The sequence below is a fragment of the Salmo salar genome, chromosome ssa02, assembly GCF_905237065.1.
Source record: "Salmo salar chromosome ssa02, Ssal_v3.1, whole genome shotgun sequence".
Classification (NCBI taxonomy): Eukaryota; Metazoa; Chordata; class Actinopteri; order Salmoniformes; family Salmonidae; genus Salmo; species Salmo salar.
Genome location: NC_059443.1, coordinates 60,970,490 through 60,991,486, shown reverse-complemented (window position 1 = coordinate 60,991,486; position 20,997 = coordinate 60,970,490). Strand labels below are relative to the sequence as shown.

General features: G+C 43.6%; 1 protein-coding gene and 1 long non-coding RNA gene across 6 annotated transcripts in view; one reads left to right on the top strand and one right to left on the bottom strand.

The window, feature by feature from the left end:
• Positions 1 to 915: 915 nt before the first annotated feature.
• LOC106586733 (uncharacterized) lies at positions 916 to 1,810 on the bottom strand. The gene is made up of 2 exons (XR_001324241.2): positions 1,607 to 1,810; positions 916 to 1,284 (listed from the first exon to the last, which is right to left on the bottom strand). It is a non-coding gene; the product is annotated as an uncharacterized lncRNA (long non-coding RNA).
• A 15,690-nt stretch (positions 1,811 to 17,500) lies between these two features.
• Positions 17,501 to 20,997, top strand: part of LOC106586738 (collagen alpha-1(XVII) chain) — a 31,188-nt gene continuing 27,691 nt past the window's right edge. For 4 of the 5 annotated variants that reach the window (XM_045707052.1, XM_014174325.2, XM_045707045.1 and 1 more), the window contains exons 1-3: positions 17,502 to 17,709; positions 19,801 to 19,862; positions 20,187 to 20,237. In XM_045707052.1, coding sequence (XP_045563008.1) covers positions 19,811 to 19,862; positions 20,187 to 20,237 — 103 coding nt within the window. In that variant the 5' untranslated portion in view covers positions 17,502 to 17,709; positions 19,801 to 19,810. Of the gene's footprint in view, positions 17,710 to 19,800; positions 19,863 to 20,186; positions 20,238 to 20,997 lie in introns of all 5 variants that reach the window. The other variant, XM_045707046.1, reaches the window with a different exon arrangement.

The following is a 20,997-nucleotide window of genomic DNA, read 5'->3' as shown; positions in this document are numbered from 1 at the left end:
AGATGAAAAATTGATGAAGGCTTTTATATATTTCAAAATGGTTTAGGGATGGAAACAATCAGAATGGGAATTTAAAACCATTTACATGAGAACCAACATTTTGTTTTGTATCTAGATTGTGATTGGTCACTGAATCCATACGTGGCCGTTTTGAAAATGCATTTCTATTTATTTTTCTAAAGCCTCCAACATTTTACCCTCTGTAAAACCAATCCAATCAAGCGTTAAGAAATGGACAGAGAAGAGCTGACTGAGCTAAAGGCAGAGACACGTTGATTTTATCCGGTCTTTTTTTCAATAGAGGTCTTTTTTTTAAATCAACTTTCACTACCCTCCAAGAGTTGTTGAATTCTCTCTTCACATCATAACATTTTCAACTGTCAAATATTTTACTGCTAACAGTTGCCTCCAACTAAAAAATGGTGAGTGGTACTCCCCCAATTTTATCATCCAGACACAATCCACAGGTCATAACAGGCAAACATACAAATCATTAAATCCAGACGGAAAATATTTACACAAGAAGCAACCTAATATCACACAGTCAAGCTCTCAGTCATTTAGTAAGTTCACCATTCTGCCATTCTCACTGGACATCCTCAGATAAATGGATATTACATTACTGTGATCAACACAGACGACAGCAAACATTTAATTTGCAGTTGCACCTCATTTACAAATTAAGTTAATTTGACAGAAGTTTTATTGATTTATCTTGAAGTGATGAAAATCATGCATAGGCCAGCTGTCAGACACTCTCGGATTGGACTGAATGTAATACAGCAGCAATGCACAGGACAGGTTATCACTGCCACATCTTGAAGGTCAACAGCCAGAGGTTGTCTACACTTTGCATTGAGAACGTGTGCAGTGTAGGTAGAGAGTGTTTCTGGGCTTGCAAAGGGGTTCTCAAACTGAGGGATACTGTTTTATTTCAATTCATTGTACAAGTGACAAATAATTTCAGTCAGTGTATTTTACACAGAGATATATTCAATGGACAATTTACAGTGTTAATTCCTAAGTATTTTGCTTCACACATCTCAAATGTGGTAGCCTAGGCAGGCAATGGCATCAGTTCACGTCAGCTTTCACTTTTTCACCATTACTTTGTATTGTCTTGGCTGTCAGCAGATGCAGAGTCCCGACTGAGCGAGCTGACAAAATTGTAGACCCTTGTAGAATAAGGAACAAAGTTTTCCTTGTAGACGATGGTGGTTTTCATGTGTGCACTCTGGATAGTCACTTCTCTAGGATTTGGAGGTAGTTCCTCCTTCTCTTTGACTGCAGGATGATAAGATGACGAAACACAGAATTTTCGAAACATGCAATTTTGTAAAGGTAAAGTTACATTTGTGCTGACTGCTGATACAAGTCTAGCTTGAGTTTATCAACAATTACAAGGTCAAGGACATGTAATATTGTCAACCTTTGGAAGCACTTCCATTAGAAATCATTAGCAGCTTAGTTCAATAACAGTCCATAATATAATGTGATCTGTAGCTATGGCATTGATATTTAGATAAATAGCTACCTAGACAAGTTGTGACTGATAGCTAGTTAGTTAGCTAACGTTAGCTGAGCTGCTGTGAAGCGAATAGCCTACCAGGCTTTTCTTCATTGCGCCCCATGTACTGATAATATCCGTATGTGCCAAGCATTGTCCATATTCCCAAAGCATACAGCATAGACACCCGTACATTCCACTTTATTACTTCTTTTATTTGCATGTTTAATTTTTTGGGGGAGCTTGACTGTACATGTATCGTAAATCACAAGGACGCGGCCATCTGGATTAATCCGGGGAAAAAACGAGTTGGACGATAACTTCCGGGTTAAAATAAATAAATAGATAACATAAAGAATGGAAATGTAAAACAGTAACTTAACTTAATAATATAATTACATAGGCATTTTGATATTATGGTGCGACTGATTAATAAATTCTAATAGCTATGCAATTAATGGAAAATAAAACGTATTAGATATGTATTCAACTCCCAATATTAGTCATCCTATAACTAAAGAACAGAGACTCCTGTTGCCAGGAAATCCACTAACTGCTAATGGTATAAAAACTACACAATTGTCATACTTGAGTAAAAGTAAAGATACCTTAATATAAATTAACTCAAGTAAAAGTGAAAGACACCCAGTAAAATACAAAGTAAAAGTCTAAAAGTATTTGGTTTTAAATATACGTAAGTATCAAAAGTAAATGTATGTGGACACCTGCTCGTCGAACATCTCATTCCAAAATCATGGGCATTAATATGGAGTTTGTCCCCCCTTTGCTGCTATAACAGCCTCCCTCTGTTCGAGAACCCCTCTGCATTTTTGGAACATTGCTGTGGAGATTTGCTTCCATTCAGCCACAAGAGCATTAATGAGGTCAGACACTGATGTTGGGCTGTTAGGCCTGGCTTGCAGTCAGCGTTCCAATTCATCCTAAAGGTGTTCAAAGGGGTTGAGGTCAGGGCTCTGTGCAGGCCAGTCAAGTTCTTCCACACTGATCTCGACAAACCATTTCTGTATGGACCTCGCTTTGTGCACAGGGGCATTGTCATGCTGAAACAAGAAAGGGTCTTCCCAAAACTGTTGCCACAAAGTTGGAAGCACAGAATCATCTACAATGTAATTGTATGCTGTAGCGTCAAAATTTCCTTCACTGGGGGGGCCTAGCCCGAACCATGAAAAACAGCCCCAGACCATTATTCCTTCACCAAACTTTACAGTTGGCAGTATACATTGGGGCAGGTAGCATTCTCCTGGCATCCGCCAAACCAATATTTGTCCGTTGGACTGCCAGAGGGTGAAGCGTGATTCATCACTCCAGAGAACGCGTTTCCACTGCTCCAGACTCCAATGGCGGTGAGCTTTACACCACTCCAGCCGATGCTTGGCATTGCGCATGGTGATATTAGGCTTGTGTGCGGCTGCTCGGCCATGGCAATCCATTTCATGAAGCTCCCGACAAACAGTTCTTGTGCAGACGTTCGGGGCACCCGAGTGGCGCAGCGGTCTAAGGCACTGCATCTCAGTGCTAGAGGCATCATTACAGACACCCTGGTTCGAATCAAATCAAATCAAATTTTATTTGTCACATGGTTAGCAGATGTTAATGTGAGTGTAGCGAAATGCTTGTGTTTCTAGTTCCGACCATGCAGTAATATCTAACAAGTAATCTAACCTAACAATTTCACAACAACTAACTTATACACACAAGTGTAAAGGAATGAATCCAGGCTGTATCACAACCGGCCATGATTGGGAGTCCCATAGGGACACAATTGGCCCGGGTTTGGCCGGTGTAGGCCGTCATTGTAAATAATAATTTGTTCTTAACTGACATGCCTAGTTAAATAAAGGTTAAATAAAAAATTTAAAATCCAAAGGTAGTTTGGAACTTGGTAGTGAGTGTCGCAACTGAGGACAGACAATTTTTACGAGCTAAGTGCTTCAGCACTCGGCGGTCCCGTGTTGTGAACTTGTGTGGCCTACCACACTTTGTGGCTGAGCCATTGTTGCTCCTAGACATTTCCACTTCACAATAACCGCACTTACAGTAGTAGGGCAGAAATTTGATGAACTGACTTGTTGGAAAGGTGGCATCCGATGACAGTGCCACGTTGAAAGTCACTGAGCTCTTCAGTAAGGCCATTCTACTGCCAGTGTTTGTCTACAGAGATTGTGCATGGCTGTGTGCTTGATTTTATACACCTGTCAGCAATGGGTGTGGCTGAAATAGCCACTAATTTCAAGGGGTGTCCACATACCTTTGTATACATTGTGTATATAGCCTTCTGTAATCATTGCATCTAAATGGTCTCTATCCTGTGAGTCCTCATGTGTACTTCAAACATACAGTATGTCACAGATGATATCTATTGTCCGCTGTGTGGGACCTCATGTATCTTTTGATGTCCAATTGGATTGAAGCCTTTGCCACAATCAGGGCAAACATACGTTTCTTCACTTTCTGAATTGTAGGATATTTTTTCAGAATCTCTTGCAACTGCAATGCTAAGAACTGAGAACAGTTTTTGGACGAAAGGGTTCTTTGATGATTATTTGGAAGGCAAGAAGGGTTCTACATAGTGTTCATCACTTAATAGGCCTAGTAAAAAGTTTAAATTAACTTATAGATTACATTAATTATTAATACTTTTTATTGTTAATGCAACTGATTCATATGTTATTATATTCATGCAATTTTGCATCACTATTGTATAAAGTATAAAGTTCTATAAAAGAAAAAAAAAATTGTATTACATTTTTTTTTATTTTTACTGGAAGAAAGATAAAGCTCCACCAAAACTCCTTCCCTAACACGTCCCGGAATGGATCCCACTCTGCTAAATGACTAAAATGTAAAAATTGTAATAAACAGGGTCAGGTCATAAGTGAGTCATATGTACCTCTGTCGACCTCATGAGATTTATACCCTTCAGAATTCAATCACATGAATGAAATACCATGCAAGCCTCAACATCACAAGTCAAAACCCCCTGGCATATTCCTTGTAATTTCCCCTTTTGATATAGTCTCTTCGTTTTCACAGAAAGATGTGTAACGCTTGGACGTCGTGGGTGTGGAGTCAGGCGCAGAAGGCAGAAAAATGTTTGGTACAATATATATTTAATAAGTACCCCAAAAGAGAAATATGCCCAAACACAACAGGGCATAACAAAAACCCAAAGTCCAACAACACGATGACCTACACAAACACAGTGAAAACACGTAACAAGCCCGCACACAGAACAGGTGGAGAGGCGGGCTTAAATAACACCACAAATTACCTAAATGAACACAGGTGCAACTAATAAAGACATAACTAACAGAAAAACGAAAAGGGGATCGATGGCAGCTAGTAGGCCGGTGACGACGAGCGCCACCCAAACAGGGAGAGGAACCACCCTCGGCAGTAGTCGTGACAGTACCCCCCCCGACGCACGGCTCCCGCAGCGCGCCGACACCGGCCTCGGGGTCGACCCAGAGGACGAGGCGCAGGGCGATCCGGATGGAGGCGTTGGAAATCCTCTAACAGTGATGGATCCAGTATGTCCCCCACCGGCAACCAGCACCTCTCCGGACCGTACCCCTCCCAATCCATGAGGTACTGTAGGCCCCCCACCCGGCGTCTTGAGTCCAGAATGGTGCGTACTGTATACGCCGGGGACCCCTCGATGTCTAGAGGGGGCGGAGGGACCTCCGGCACCTCACCTTCTTGAAGGGGACCAGCTACCACTGGCCTGAGGAGAGACACATGAAACGAGGGGTTAATACGATAATAAGAAGGGAGTTTTAATCTACACTGCTCAAAAAAATATAGGGAACACTTAAACAACACATCCTAGATCTGAATGAAATAAATAATCTTATTAAATACTTTTTTCTTTACATAGTTGAATGTGCTGACAACAAAATCACACAAAAATAATCAATGGAAATCCAATTTATCAACCTATGGAGGTGATTTGGAGTCACACTCAAAATTAAAGTGGAAAACCACACTACAGGCTGATCCAACGTTGATGTAATGTCCTTAAAAGAAGTCAAAATGAGGCTCAGTAGTGTGTGTGGCCTCCACGTGCCTGTATGACCTCACTACAACTCCTGGGCATGCTCCTGATGAGGTGGCGGATGGTCTCCTGAGGGATCTCCTCCCAGACCTGGACTAAAGCATCCGCCAACTCCTGGACATTCTGTGGTGCAACGTGGCGTTGGTGGATGGAGCGAGACATGATGTCCCAGATGTGCTCAATTGGATTCAGGTCTGGGGAACGGGCGGGCCAGTCCATAGCATCAATGCCTTCCTCTTGCAGGAACTGCTGACACACTCCAGCCACATGAGGTCTAGCATTGTCTTGCATTAGGAGGAACCCAGGGCCAACCGCACCAGCATATGGTCTCACAATGGGTCTGAGGATCTCATCTCGGTACCTAATGGCAGTCAGGCTACCTCTGGCGAGCACATGGAGGGCTGTGTGGCCCCCCAAAGAAATGCCACCCCACACCATGACTGACCCACCGCCAAACCGGTCATGCTGGAGGATGTTGCAGGCTGCAGAACGTTCTCCACGGCATCTCCAGACTCTGTCACGTCTGTCACGTGCTCAGTGTGAACCTGCTTTCATCTGTGAAGAGCACAGGGCGCCAGTGGGGAATTTGCCAATCTTGGTGTTCTCTGGCAAATGCCAAACGTCCTGCACGGTGTTGGGCTGTAAGCACAACCCCCACCTGTGGACGTCGGGCCCTCATACCACCCTCATGGAGTCTGTTTCTGACCGTTTGAGTAGACACATGCACATTTGTGGCCTGCTGGAGGTAATTTTGCAGGGCTCTGGCAGTGCTCCTCCTGCTCCTCCTTGCACAAAGGCGGAGGTAGCGGTCCTGCTGCTGGGTTGTTGCCCTTCTACGGCCTCCTCCACGTCTCCTGATGTACTGGTCTGTCTCCTGGTAGCGCCTCCATGCTCTGGACACTACGCTGACAGACACAGCAAACCTTCTTGCCACAGCTCGCATTGATGTGCCATCCTGGATGAGCTGCACTACCTGAGCCACTTGTGTGGGTTTTAGACTCCGTCTCATGCTACCACTAGAGTGAAAGCACCGCCAGCATTCAAAAGTGACCAAAACATCAGCCAGGAAGCATAGGAACTGAGAAGTGGTCTGTGGTCACCACCTGCTGAACCACTCCTTTATTGGGGGTGTCTTGCTTATTGCCTATAATTTCCACCTGTTGTCTATTCCATTTGCACAACAGCATGTGAAATGTATTGTCAATCAGTGTTGCTTCCTAAGTGGACAGTTTGATTTCACAGAAGTGTGATTGACTTGGAGTTACATTGTGTTGTTTAAGTGTTCCCTTTATTTTTTTGAGCAGTATATAACACACCTCGTTTATTCTCCTCAGGACTTTGAAGGGCCCTACACGCTGCGGACCCAGCTTCCGGCAGGGCAAGCGGAGGGGTAGGTTTCGGGTCGAGAGCCAGACCCTGTCTCCCGGTGTGAATATGGGGGCCTCACTGCGGTGGAGGTCAGCGCTACTCTTCTGCCGTCTTCCGGCTTGCTTCAGGGATTCCTAGACAGCCCTCCAGGTGTCCTTGGAGCGCTGCACCCAATCCTCCACCGCAGGAGCCTCGGTCTGACTGATGCCATGGTGCCAGGACCGGCTGGTAGCCTAACACACTGGAAAGGCGATATGTTAGTGGATGAGTGAGTTTTGCGCCAACTCAGCCCATGGTAAGTACCTCGACCACTCACCTGGCCGGTCCTGGCAGTACGACCGCAGAAACCTACCCACCTCCTGGTTCACTCTCCACCTGCCCATTGCTCTCAGGGTGATAACCGGAGGTCAAGCTGACCGAGACCCCCAGACGCTCCATAAACGCCCTCCATACACGGGATGTGAACTGGGGACCCCGATCAGAGACGATGTCCTCCGGCACCCCGTAATGCCGGAAGACATGGGTGAATAGAGCCTCCGCAGTCTGTAGGGCTGTAGGGAGACCGGGCAACGGGAGGAGACGGCAGGACTTAGAAAACCGATCCACAACTACCAGAACCGTGGTATTCCCCTGAGACGGGGGAAGATCGGTAAGAAAGTCCACCAACAGGTGAGACCACGGCCTTTGTGGAACGGGGAGGGGTTGTAACTTCCCTCTAGGAAGGTGCCTAGGAGCCTTGGGTATGCTCTGGGTGCATACCGAACAGGAAGAGACATAAAACCTCACGTCCTTAGCCAAGGTGGGCCACCAGTACCTCCCCCTAAGGCCTTGCACTGTCCTCCCCACCCCAGGATGACCAGACGAGGGTAGCGTATGAGCCCATCGAATCAATTGAGCACGGACACCAAGCGGAACGTACCTACGACCTGTAGGACAATTAGAAGGCGCAGGCTCCATCTGTAACGCCCGCTCAATGTCCGCGTCCACCTCCCATACCACTGGTGCTACCAGCTTAGAAGCTGGAAGGATGGGAGTAGGATCGATGGGTCTATCCTCAGTGTCAGAGGTGGGACAGCGCGTCAGCCTTGGTGTTCATGGAGCCTGGTCTATATGAAATCCTGAACTGAAATCGGGTGAAAAACATGGCCCACCGTGCCTGACGCGGATTCAGTCTCCGGACTGCCCGGATATACTCCAGGATCCAGTGGTCAGTCCAGATGAGAAAAGGGTGTCTAGCCCCCTCAAGCCAATGTCTCCACACGGTCAGAGCCTTGACCACAGCTAACAACTCATGGTCCCCCACATCATAGTTCCGCTTCGCCGGACTGAGCTTCCTAGAGAAGAAAGTGCAGGGGCGGAGTGTCGGTGGCGTACCCGAGCGCTGTGATAGAACGGCACCCACCCCCAACCTCGGATGCGTCCACCTCCACTATGAACGGCAAAGAGGGGTCCGGGTGCGCCAACACGGAAGCATCAGTGAACAGCGCCTTCAACTGCTTGAAGGCTCTGTCCGCCTCTGTTGACCACCGTAAACGCACCGGTCCCCCCTTCAATAGTGAGGTAATGGGAGCCGCCACCTGGCCAAAACCCCGGATAAACCTCCGGTAGTAATTGGCAAAACCCAAAACCCGCTGCACTTCCTTCACCGTGGTTGGAGTCGGCGAATTACGCACGGCATTAATGCGGTGACACTCCATCACCATCCCTGAGGTGTAAATGTGATAACCCAGGAAGGAGACGGCTTTTTATGAAGAACTCACACTTTTCAGCCTTGACGTATAGATCATGCTCCAGCAGTCTACCAATCACCTTGCGCACTAGAGACACATGCTCGTGTGGAGGAGTAAATCAAGATATCGTCAATATACACAATCACTCTCTGCCTGTGCAGGTCCCTGAGAATCTCATCGACAAAAGATTGAAAGATGGCTGGAGCATTCTTCAACCCATACGGCATGACGAGGTACTCATAGTGGCCCGATGTGGTACTAAGTGCAGATTTCCACTCGTCTCCTTTCCGAATACGCACCAGATTATACGCGCTCCTGAGATCCAGTTTCGTGAAAAAAAGCGCTCCGTGAAATGATTCCACCGCCGTAGCAATGAGAGGTAGCAGGTAACTGAACCCCACTGTAATGGAATTGAGACCTCTATAACCAATGCACGGATGCAAACCTCCCCCCTTTTTCTTCACAAAAAAGAAACTTGAGGAGACGGGTGAAATGGAGGGCCGAATGTACCCCTGCCCCAGAGATTCCGTGACATATGTCTCCATAGCCAACGTCTCCTCCTGGGACAATGGGTACACATGACTCTTGGGAAGCGCAGCGTTACCCTGGAGGTCTATCGCACAATCCCCCTGTCGATGAGGTGGTAATTTAGTCGCCTTCTTCTTACAGAAGGTGAGAGCCAAATCGGCATACTCAGGGGGAATGCGCACAGTGGAAACCTGGTCTGGACTCTCCAACGTGGCACCGATGGAAACACCCAGACACCTACCTGAACACTCCTCTGACCATCCCTGGAGAATCCCCTGTTTCCACAAAATCTTGGGATTGTGACTGGCTAGCCAGGGCACCCCCAGCACCACTGGAAACGCAGGTGAATCGATAAGAAGGAAACTAATTAGTTCCTTATGATTCCCCTGCGTTACCATGTCCAGTGGCACCGGGGCCTCCCTGACCAGCCCTGACCCTAATGGTCGGCTATCTAAGGAGTGCACGGGGAAAGGGGAATCTAACGGTACCAGCGGAATTCCCAACTTAAGGGCGAGTCCGCTATCCATAAAGTTCCCAGCTGCGCCTGAATCGACTAGCGCCTTATGCTGGGAAAAGGGAGCAAAATCAAGGAAAAAAATTAAGACAAACATGTGACCAACAGAGGATTCTGGGTGAGTGTGGTTCTGACTCACCTGGGATGAACGAGGAGTGTTCTGCCTGTCTTCGACTCCCAGAGGGACCCCCCCCCAGCACCGGTCAGCCGTGTGTCCTCGTCGACCACAATTGGTGCAGGAGAGGCGCCCTCCTCCGGTTCCCCTTGACGCGGTTCCCCCTAGCTCCATAGGAATGGGCCAGGCAGGCTAGGAGATGGAACTGACAGGACCCTTTCTGAACGCCTGCGGGCAGCCAGCAGATTGTCCAGTCGTATAGACATGTCGATTAGTTCATCTAGGGAGAGTGTAGTATCCCGACACGCTAACTCCCTGCGGACGTCCTCCCAGACACTACACCTGTAGTGGTCCATTAGGGCCCTGTCGTTCCACCCAGCCCCAGCAGCCAAGGTCCGGAACTTTAGGGCAAAGTCTTGCGCGCTCCTCATCTCCTGTCTAAGATGAAACAGTCGTTCACCCGCCGCTCGTCCTTCTGGGGGGTGATCGAATACGGCCCTGAAACGGCGGGTGAACTCAGGGTAGTTATTCCTCAATGAGTCTGGTCCATTCCAAACAGCGTTGGCCCACTCCAATGCTCGACCCGTCAGGCAGGAGATGAGGAGGCTCACACTCTCCTCCCCCAAGGGAGTCGGCCTCAAGGTCGCCAGGTATAACTCTAGTTGTAATAGAAATCCCTGGCACCCTGCCGCTGCTCCAGCGTACTCCCTCAGAGGCGAAAGACGCAGTGCCCCAGATCCAGACGGGGAAGGGAGTGGAGGAGGTGGACTCGTCGGGTGAGCCGGAGGTGAAGGGAGAAGACCACTCCTCTCCCATCGATCCATCCTCTCCATCATCTGGTCCATGGCTGACCCAATCCGATGGAGGACGGTGGTGTGATGGAGGACCCGTTCTTTCATCAATGGTAGAGGAGTGGTGGCTGCTTCTGCTGACTCCATGTCGTAGGTGCGGGCTTCTGTAACGCTTGGACGTCGTGGGTGTGGAGTCAGGCGCAGGAAGCAGAAAAATGTTTGGTACAATATATATTTAATAAGTACCACAAAAGAGAAATATGCCCAAACACAACAGGGCGTAACAAAAACCCAAAGTCCAACAACACGATGACCTACACAAACACAGTGAAAACACGTAACAAGCCCGCACACAGAACAGGTGGAGAGGCGAGCTTAAATAACACCGCAAATTACCTAAATGAACACAGGTGCAACTAATAAAGACATAACTAACAGAAAAACGAAAAGGGGATCGATGGCAGCTAGTAGGCCGGTGACGACGAGCGCCGAGCGCCACCCGAACAGGGAGAGGAACCACCCTCGGCAGTAGTTGTGACAATATGTCCCAAAACTGTGGGTTAGTAGCATAGACTTACAGTACTAGTCAAAAGTTTGGACACACCTACTCATTCAAGGGTTCTTCTTTATTTATACTATTTTGTAGAATACATTTACATTTACATTTAAGTCATTTAGCAGACGCTCTTATCCAGAGCGACTTACAAATTAGAATAATAGTGAAGACATGAAAACTATGAAATAACACATATGGAATCATGTATTAACCAAAAAAGTGTTAAATAAATCCAAATATACTTTTTATTTTAGATTTTTAAACGTTGCCACACTTTGCCTTAATGACAGCTTTGCACACGCTTGGCATTCTCTCAACCAGCTTCACCTGGAATGCTTTTCCAAAAGTCTTGAAGGAGTTCCCACATATGCTTAGCACTTGTTGGCTACTTTTTCTTTTTCCACTTGTTGGCTGCACTCTGCGGTCCAACTCATCCCAAACCATCTCAATTGGGTTGAGGTCGGGTGATTGTAGAGGCCAGGTCATCTGATACAGCACTCCACCACTCTCCTTCTTGGTCAAATAGCCCTTACACAGACTGGTGGTGTGTTTTCGGTCATTGTCCTGTTGAAAAACAATGATAGTCCCACTAAGCGTAAACCAGATGGAATGGCATATCGCTGCAGAATGCTGTGGTAGCCATGCTGGTTAAGTGTGCCATGAATTCTAAATAAATCTCAGACAGTGTCACCAGCAAAGCACCCCCACACCATCACACCTCCTTCTCCATGCTTCACAGTGGGAACCATACAAATCGGAGATCATCCGTTCACCTACTCTGCGACTCACAAAGACAACGGTTGGAACCAAAATCTCAAATGTGGACTCATCAGACCAAAAGACAGATTTCCACACATCTAATATCCATTGCTCGTGTTTCTTGGCCCAAGCAAGTCTCTTCTTCTTATTGATGTCCTTTAGTAGTGATTTCTTGCAGCAATTCGATGTGTCTGTTACTTGAACTCTGTGGAGCATTTATTTGGGCTGCAATTTCTGAGGCAGGTAAATCTAATGAACTTTTACTCTGCAGCAGAGGTAACTCTGGGTCTTCCTTTCCTGTGGCAGTCCTCATGAAAGCCAGTTTCATCATAGTGCTTGATGGTTTTTGCGACTGCACTTGAAGAAACTTTCAAAGTTCTTGAAATTTTCCGGATGGACTGACCTTTATGTCTTAAAGTAATGATGGACTGTCATTTCTCTTTGCTTATTTGAGCTGTTCTTGTCATAATATGGACTTGGTCTTTTATCAAATAGGGCTATCTTCTGTATACCACTCCTACCTTGTCACAACACAACTGATTGGCTCAAATGCATTAAGAAGGAAAGAAATTCCACAAATAAATGTTTACAAGGCACACCTGTTAATTTAAATGCATTCCAGGTGACTCCCTCATTAAGCTGGTTGAGAGAATGCCAAAATTGTGCAAAGCTGTCATCGAGGCAAAGGGTGGCTACTTTGAATGAATCTCAAATATAAAATATATTTTGATTTGTTTAACACATTTTTGGTTACTAGATGATTCCATATGTATTCTTTCATAGTTATGATGTCTTCACTATTATTCTACAATGTAGAAAATAGTAAAAATAAAGAAAAACCCTTGAATGAGTAGGTGCTTTTGACTGGTACTGTATACACTTAATACACAAAACATTAGGAACACCTGCTCTTTCCATGACATAGACTGACCAGTTGAATCGAGGTGAAAGCTATGATTCCTTATTGATGTCACTTGTTAACTCCACTTCAATCAGTGTAGTTGAAGGAGAGGAGACAGGTTAAATAAGGATTTTAAAGTCTTGAGACAATTGAGACATAGATTGTTTTTGTGTGCCATTCAGAGGGTGAATGGGCAAGTCAAAATATTTAAGTGCCTTTGAATGGGGTATGGTGGTAGGTGCCAGGCGCACCTGTTCATGCAAGAACTGCAACGCTGCTGGGTTTTTCACTCTCATCAGTTTCCTGTGTGTATGAAGAATGGTCCACCACCCAAAGGACATCCAGCCAACTTTACACAACTGTGGGAAGCATTGGAGTCAACATGGGTCAGCATCCCTGTCGAACGCTTTCGACACCTTGTAGAGTCCATGCTCCGACAAATTGAGGCTGTTCTGATGGAAAAGGGGGTGCCACTCAATGTTAGGAAGGTGTTCCTAATGATTTGTCCGCTCAGTGTAGTTAGGTTAGTAGAGATAGGCCTACCTGCTCCTCAGGGACATGCTATAAGGTTCACCCTTGCATGGTTGTCTGTCTGTGGAGGTCGTAACATTTAGGCTAATGTCACAATGACTGCAGGGTAAGATACTAGAGGATCCCAAAGGTAAGCTGCCTGCTGCTGCTCTCTGACACAACTTTAAATCCCTGTCTGTGGTGCATTGTGGTTTTCAGGATCTTGTACCCAATTTGTTACAAGGTGTGACTCAACCAGTCAGTCTTTTCTTGAGGCACTGCAAAACAAAAACGGATTAAGACTATGCGTTGTTTCAGTTTATTGTCCACTTCTATAAGGCTTGACCCATACAACCACATAACAAAGAAGGAACTTCACAATGCATTACCTTGAAATGTTTAGAAGAAGCCTATAGGCCTAATCTGAAAACACATATTTATTTTGTAAATGTTAAAAGACGATTCATATAAATAAATAACTAAAAAAGATATAGCCAAATGAATGCTATAGGACTTACAGGACAGGTGTTCAGTGGGACCTACTTTCAACATCACCCAGAGGCCAAATGACTAACCATAGTGCATTGTGGGAGAAGATTCATAGCAGTCCTACTAAGGCTATCCTAAGGCATTTAGTATTCAACGCTATTAAAACCCGTGATTCATTAAAGAAATCATCAGAACATGTAGCCCCTTACGTTACCTTCATACACACACAGTTACGTACTGTATAGCTTGGATTGAACCACAAAATACATGAAAAATGTTTGTGAAGATAATTTCCTTCTCGGAGGACTAACTATTATATTTTACTGTTTGTTTTTTAAAAAAACAAGGACTACAAGTACGATGAGGACCTGGCACAAAGCTACATGCATTTCTTAAGATACACGCAACATGTAGGTAGAATATGTATTATCTCTCAGGCTTTTCCCAAACATTGTTTACAACCACATGTCTTCAGAAGCAGCCAGGGGAACATAGTTTCTGTCTTGTCTATGCCAAGAGACAGAGTCATATGTGATTCATAGGCTACAACCCACTGTTTGTTTGTGAAGGAATATCCTTATGCACTAAATCAACACCATTAAGCATTATTTGACTATTGCCATGGAATTCATTAGAATCCCCAAAGCAATGTATTTTTCCTAGCTGGAAATGCAGTGTTTGAAGATCCCCTTTGCCAGCCAAAGTAATACCGCTGAGTGATGTTGGCACCTTGGCACCATACTTCACGCAACCTTAGTAGCTCCCAGATTTGGAGAGGGCCTATAACTGTCACCTGCTTAACACCTCAGTAGTTTTCTTAACAACTAATTGCGACTGCCAGAGAGATGATGGGAGACGGTTGAAAAAATTGTGGCATGTCTCAGAATTCATGTACTATATGTCTTTTTCTGTTGGGTAACCTAACCGTTACATCCACTCCCATGTTTAAAACTAGTATTCAACTACATATCTATACTAATTTTTATCCTTCTATGCACATAGAATATATATCCCAAATGGCACCCTATTCCCAATATAGTGCACTACGCCTGACCACAACCCTGGTCAAAAGTAGTGCACTGTAGGGAATAGTCTGCCATTTGGGATACAAACATAGACACTCTTTATCCTCTCTCTATAATGTAATAGCAGCAAGGAGTGGGTTGAAATCCACAATCCATGCCTGCCTAGACTCGAACATGCCATTCTGATTTTTCTTTGCCTTCAGGTTAAGAGTTTGGGATTTTTAATACCGTCACTAAATGCACGCTAGGCCTGGGCTATAAGTTAAGACATGGTAAATCTTCATATTACGGCTGCTGAAGTGACAGCTCAGTTTAGCCCAACCAGGCTAACACGTCAAAAGAACTCTGCTAGCCATCCAACTGTCACGTATACTTGTCACGTCCTGGCCAGTATAAGGGTTAATTGTTATTGTAGTTTGGTCAGGACGTGGCAGAGGGTATTTGTTTTATGTGGTTCAGGGTGGTGTGTTAGTTAGGAGGGTGTTTGATTTATTATTTCCGGGTTTTGAGTTATGGTCTATGTTTATGTATTTCTATGTGTAGTCTAGTGAGTGTGTTTCTATGTTGAGTTAATTGGGGTGGACTTCCAATTGAAGGCAGCTGTTTGGTGTTGCCTTTGATTGGAAGTCCTATATTAGTTGGGTGTGTTTGTCTTGTATTTGTGGGAGATTGTTTTTGCATTGCGTGTTTTTGTGAGCCTGCAAAACTGTCATTGGTCGTGCTTATTGTTTTCTTGTTTTTCGTGTTCAACGGTCTTTAATTAATTAAGAAAATGAACACCAACTCTGCTGCATATTGGTCCACCTTTTCAGACGACGATTTCGCTATATCGTCCTCCGACGAAGAAAGCCGTGACAATACTCCCTCTCTGGCCTCCAGGTCACCAGACTGCTGATGATTACGCACACCTGTCACCATCGTCAGGCGCACCAGCTCTTATTGACACTCACCTGGACTCCATCACCTCTTTGATTACCTGCCCTATTTATGTCTCCTTTCCCCAGGCGTTATTGTTTCTGTGTCTGTTTTATGTCGGTGTGCTGTTCGTGTTTCTTGTTTTGTACGTGTTCGTTTATTTACGAAATGTATTCACTCCCTGAACTTGCTTTCCGACTCTCAGCGTACATCGTTACACCAACCAGTTTTTGTTGTTAGAGTCAATAAAGAGGACTAACATATAGGCCTAGATAGGATTGCAAAGAATGTAGAAAAAAAGGAAATAAATCATTGGAGGCTACTGTATATATTTCTGCAGTCCAGAGAACTCCATGAGTGTTGAATGATCAAAATGGACGCTTAACTGTCACTAAAGAATTTGACAACCCATTTCACTCAGGATGTTTCACTCAGACTTGTTCAGACAACGACACTGTCTTGTTGAAGGTACTAAAGTACAAAATCTTACAAAATTCATAGAAAGACTTGACTAAACAACAAATGAATCTTCTGGGAATCGAACAACTTGAGAGATAAGTGGGTTGCAGAAACAGGGTCGGAGTCAGACAGCTTTAGTGGTTTTAAACATCATGGAAATGGCTGTATTGGCATAAATGTCTTGCTCTCAGCCATTTTTCTTACAGTTAGGGAAAGATAAATGCATTTTTGTCAGTAATTCATGCACAGCCAATAACAACAGTCTAAACGTTAGGAGAAAAACAGGTGGGTGTGTACATGGTCGTATTAAAATCCTTTCACTGTAGAATCTCAAATCACTCCAACCTTTAAATATACATTTTTGTCTAATCACTGTAAGATCCGGATGCTTGGAGGAGGGAAAACAGTGCAAATATTTCTTGTTTTTCTCAGCTACACTGGATATAAATAGAGGCCATAGTGCATTCCTGGTTCAGGTGGGAGTCTGACACCATGTGGATGTAATACACTTAAACAACAGGCCTCACTGACTCTCCTAGATTCAAGCATGGCAACAAACTCATCCGTGCAAATATACACCCTCACCTGTGTCTTATATTCAGAAGCTTTCTCTTTAGTTCATTTGTGTGATTACATGATAGATAGCCTTATGACGAGCAAGGAAGTCACTGCCCAACCAAATAAAAAAAACAAATGGCCATTTGGATACACAGTGTGGAATTTGATGCTACTTTATGATTCCCACGCAACTCAAAATAAAACACCCCATCACAGTAGCCTAGGCTTTGCACATGGACTATAAGTAGACTATGTAATATTTTTTACATTTCCAGATTTAAAAGAATGAAGTTATTTTCCTCTCTCAACTTTGCAACTCGATAGGCCTAGACTACTCACTGTCTTAACTAGGCCTAAATAAACAAAGCAAGTCCATGTTAACATTCAGAATTATCTAGGTATGTTTTAATTGTATTTTTCACCTTTTTCAACTTCAAGTTCAAATTCAACTGCATCATAGGCCATGCAGTGCAAAATGCAGAAATGTATTTACTTCCTTGCTATAGAACATGTAAATATCCCAACTGGACTAGAATAGCCTATGTCTCTTATTTAGAAAAATACTACTAATTACGCAAATCCATCCATATTTTATCCACTCATTTACAGTATTTCATCCACCCATCTACTTTTCCTTTCCCTGGACATCCCCCCCCCCCCCCCCTATCCAAAAGCAGTGTCTGTCACCGGCTGAAGTCACAGTACCGTTCCAGTGGTTTTGTTCCAACATGTTGGTACGGTAGAAGCAATGAGTCAGAAAAGACTCATACATAAACGGGCCAGGCACATACAGCGCATGAACACCGCGGACCGTATCCATAACGCACCTGGAGATACTGCAGAAGAACATAGGATCGCTGGTGCCATCAAATCATTTTCTGTGGAACTAGAGGAGAGAGGAAAACGGAGGTAGGCATAATCCTTTTTTGTTTTTTTTTGTTTTTACAAACCAAATAGAGGCAGTACTAATCTATCCCCTGTTTATGTCTCACCTGTGTATACATAATAACACGTTCATTACACATTTTGGGGAGGAACGCTGATTTATTGTTTTGGATCACATTCACATGTTCATCCCTCCAAATTCAAGTGCCGATTGGAATAATTGTGTTGCTGTCTGCATAATTAAGCTCTTTGAGATATTATGCCTAATTGTTGCCAAATTATGCCTTCCGGTAATTATGCCTACCCTTAATTATAATTTCCTCATTTAATTGCAAATCCAAATCCAATGTGCCAGTTAGGTAGTATAGCAGTATATTGCACCATATCAAGACTGTGATGGATTCAGTGCTTAGAATGTCAGTGTTTTTTTCATATACATCAAAGAGGTAAACGGATACATCTGCAGCTGTAAGAGGTCTCCTCTCACCAATATGTGGCTGTGGAAGGGAGAGTGTTGCAAATAGCCTGTAACTGAAGGGGTGATACACAGGTGTGATATACATGTACACACAGCCTATGGCAACTGATACTTCCTTCTGTCAACCTCAACATCTTCCTCCGCTTTTCTTGAGGGCAAAAAACAAGTAATTGAACTGTGTTTGACGGTCATTACCACCACATACTGATGATTTCATCGGTATCTATTTGTATAGATAATCCTATTTGCCTCAAGTATTTGTGTGTTAAGTGTCTGAATTGGCACCCTAGAGTAAATAGTCATTACAAAGTGCACTACTTTTGACCAGGGTCCATAGAGCTCTGGATTGCCTATAGGAATAGGGTGCCATTTTGGACGCAGACATAGACTGCCCTCCTGACCTGGTGATGCTAGTTAGAGGTCATAGGTCATCTACTATGTAACATGACACCGTTGTGTACCATGTGGGGGTAGCTATAAAGCATTCTTTACTTTACAAGTGGTCATATTTCATATTCAATAGTGGATATGAATTTCTGAATGACAGTGATTCAAGTAGTAGCCTATTCAGTATTTATAATACATCATCATTTCACATAGAATTCAGTATTCAAGTATGTGTCAAATGATTCAAGTAATCAATTAAAAAAATCTACATGGAAATTGTAAGTTCAGGCTTATTTGGATGATGAGAATAATTGAGGCAGCCAATAAGGAATCCACACAGGTCTGGCCTTGTTCATGTTAGCGTCCACAATAAATAACACTGACGAGTTAGAGAGAGGATTACATTTTTGTTCTTTAATAAGGAGATGAGCTTACGTTAGAATAATATACACAGTATTTTCCCAATTTTTATATCCATTAGCATCCATTTGTGGCCAGTGTATTTGTACATTTTTACAGTTTTATCCTTCCTAGTGTAGGCTAAATCCTGACCATGGTTTTGTTGTAGAACCTGTCCACACTACATCCATCAGACAATGCTATTGAAACAACCCGTCCAAGAGATGCTGTTGTGTCAGATATATGTTAAGTCATGTTATGCTATGTTATGCTATGGTATGTTATGTCATGTTATATCATGTTATGTTATTAGACAGGAGCCTTTGGCCATGACTGAAATCTTGTATCAGTGGTATAGTGAACTTAACTTCTAAATGATTTCAACACCCAGATCTGATTTCAGTCTGAGTCCCTTTCAGTTTCACCGGAAAATCTATAGGCACCGCCAGTAAATCACTGCTCCTTATAAATAGAGCTCTCATTTATCAGGTGAATACAATACACAGTACACACCTTGGCTTGCCCAAGGCTAGGGTCTCCGCTTAAATCAACAACACATTCTCAATCAGGGAACTGTGGAATGTTTATAGCAGAGGGTGGGAGAGTGTGAGAGCAAGAGAAACAGAGAGAGAGAGAGAGATAGAAAGAGAGTACTAGTAGTACATAATGCCAAATATGGAGAACTACTTTGTAAGAATTCCCTAAAAAATACAAATTCTGACAAATCTATATAGTTTGAAGTCCTGTTAGTTATTTTGATTTTTCCATACAGTAACTTCCTTTGATTTTTCTGCATGCATCAGTGTGATAAATGTGATGTAAAAATAAATACATGTTCTGTTTTGAAACAGTTAATATGGGATGGACAATCTAACGACAACCAAGATTGTAAATGCTGGTGCCGGTGGCAAGGGTAAGAAGTCACTGAATATTCTAGAGAAAATAGATGTTATATTTTGCTTTGCTGTTTTGGCTTTATAGAAGCTTGTTTTGATTTTGATACAGACTGAAGGTTTGGAATGACACACACAAATACAAATGTGTCTTTTTGAAGTCGTTCTCAATGACCAAATATGGTCTATAGATGTCACCTATCGGCCACAAGACATTATTGCAGTTTACCATGATATTGAACCTGGTACTCTTCAAATAGATTATTACAGGTGTTGTTGGCCAGGAATACATTTTAACATGAAACCTATATCTGAATTGTCAATGTATCTTTTTTTTCCCATAGTTGTCAAAGAAACAGTAACCACAACAACCCGGTTGACATCACTGCCGCCAAGTGAGTTGTGTCCTTTCTGAAGGTTTTCATAATTTATACACACTACATGTACCTGTGAATATAATATCCCATAAATATGAATTTATCCTCTGTCCATCCAAACGTTGAGTTTCTATAATTCGTAAAAAAATATATTTTCATACTATCATTATTGGTAGTGATTATAATTCATGATAATTTTCAGCAGTCTGGGGCCTTGTTCGATTACTTCAGAAATGCATCCTTCCTTCCTACCTTCCTTGATGTAATCACAGATCTGAATGGTTGGATTGGTGAAGTAAACGGGTGGTAACCTTGCTTGCACCTATTCAATCACTCATAGATCTGTGCTTCCCTCAAGGGAAAAAAAAGGAGGATGCGTTTCTAAAGTATTCAAACAGGACCAATGGTGTAAAGTACTTAAGTAAAAATACTTGAAAGTACTACTTAAGTAGTTTTTTGGGGGTATTTGTACTTTACTTTACTATTTATATTTTTGACAACTTTTACTTCTACTTTACTACATTCCTAAAGGAAATCATGTACTTTTTACTCCATACATTTTACCTGACACCGAATAGTATTTGTTACATTTTTAATGCTCAGCAGGACAGAACATGATTTAAATTCACACCCTTATCAAGAGAACATCCCTGGTCATCCCTACTGCCTTTAATCTGGTAGAATCACTAAACACACATACTTCATTTGCAAATGATGTCTGAGTGCTGGAGTGTGTCCCTGGCTATCCGTACATTTAAAAAACAAGAAAATGGTGCTC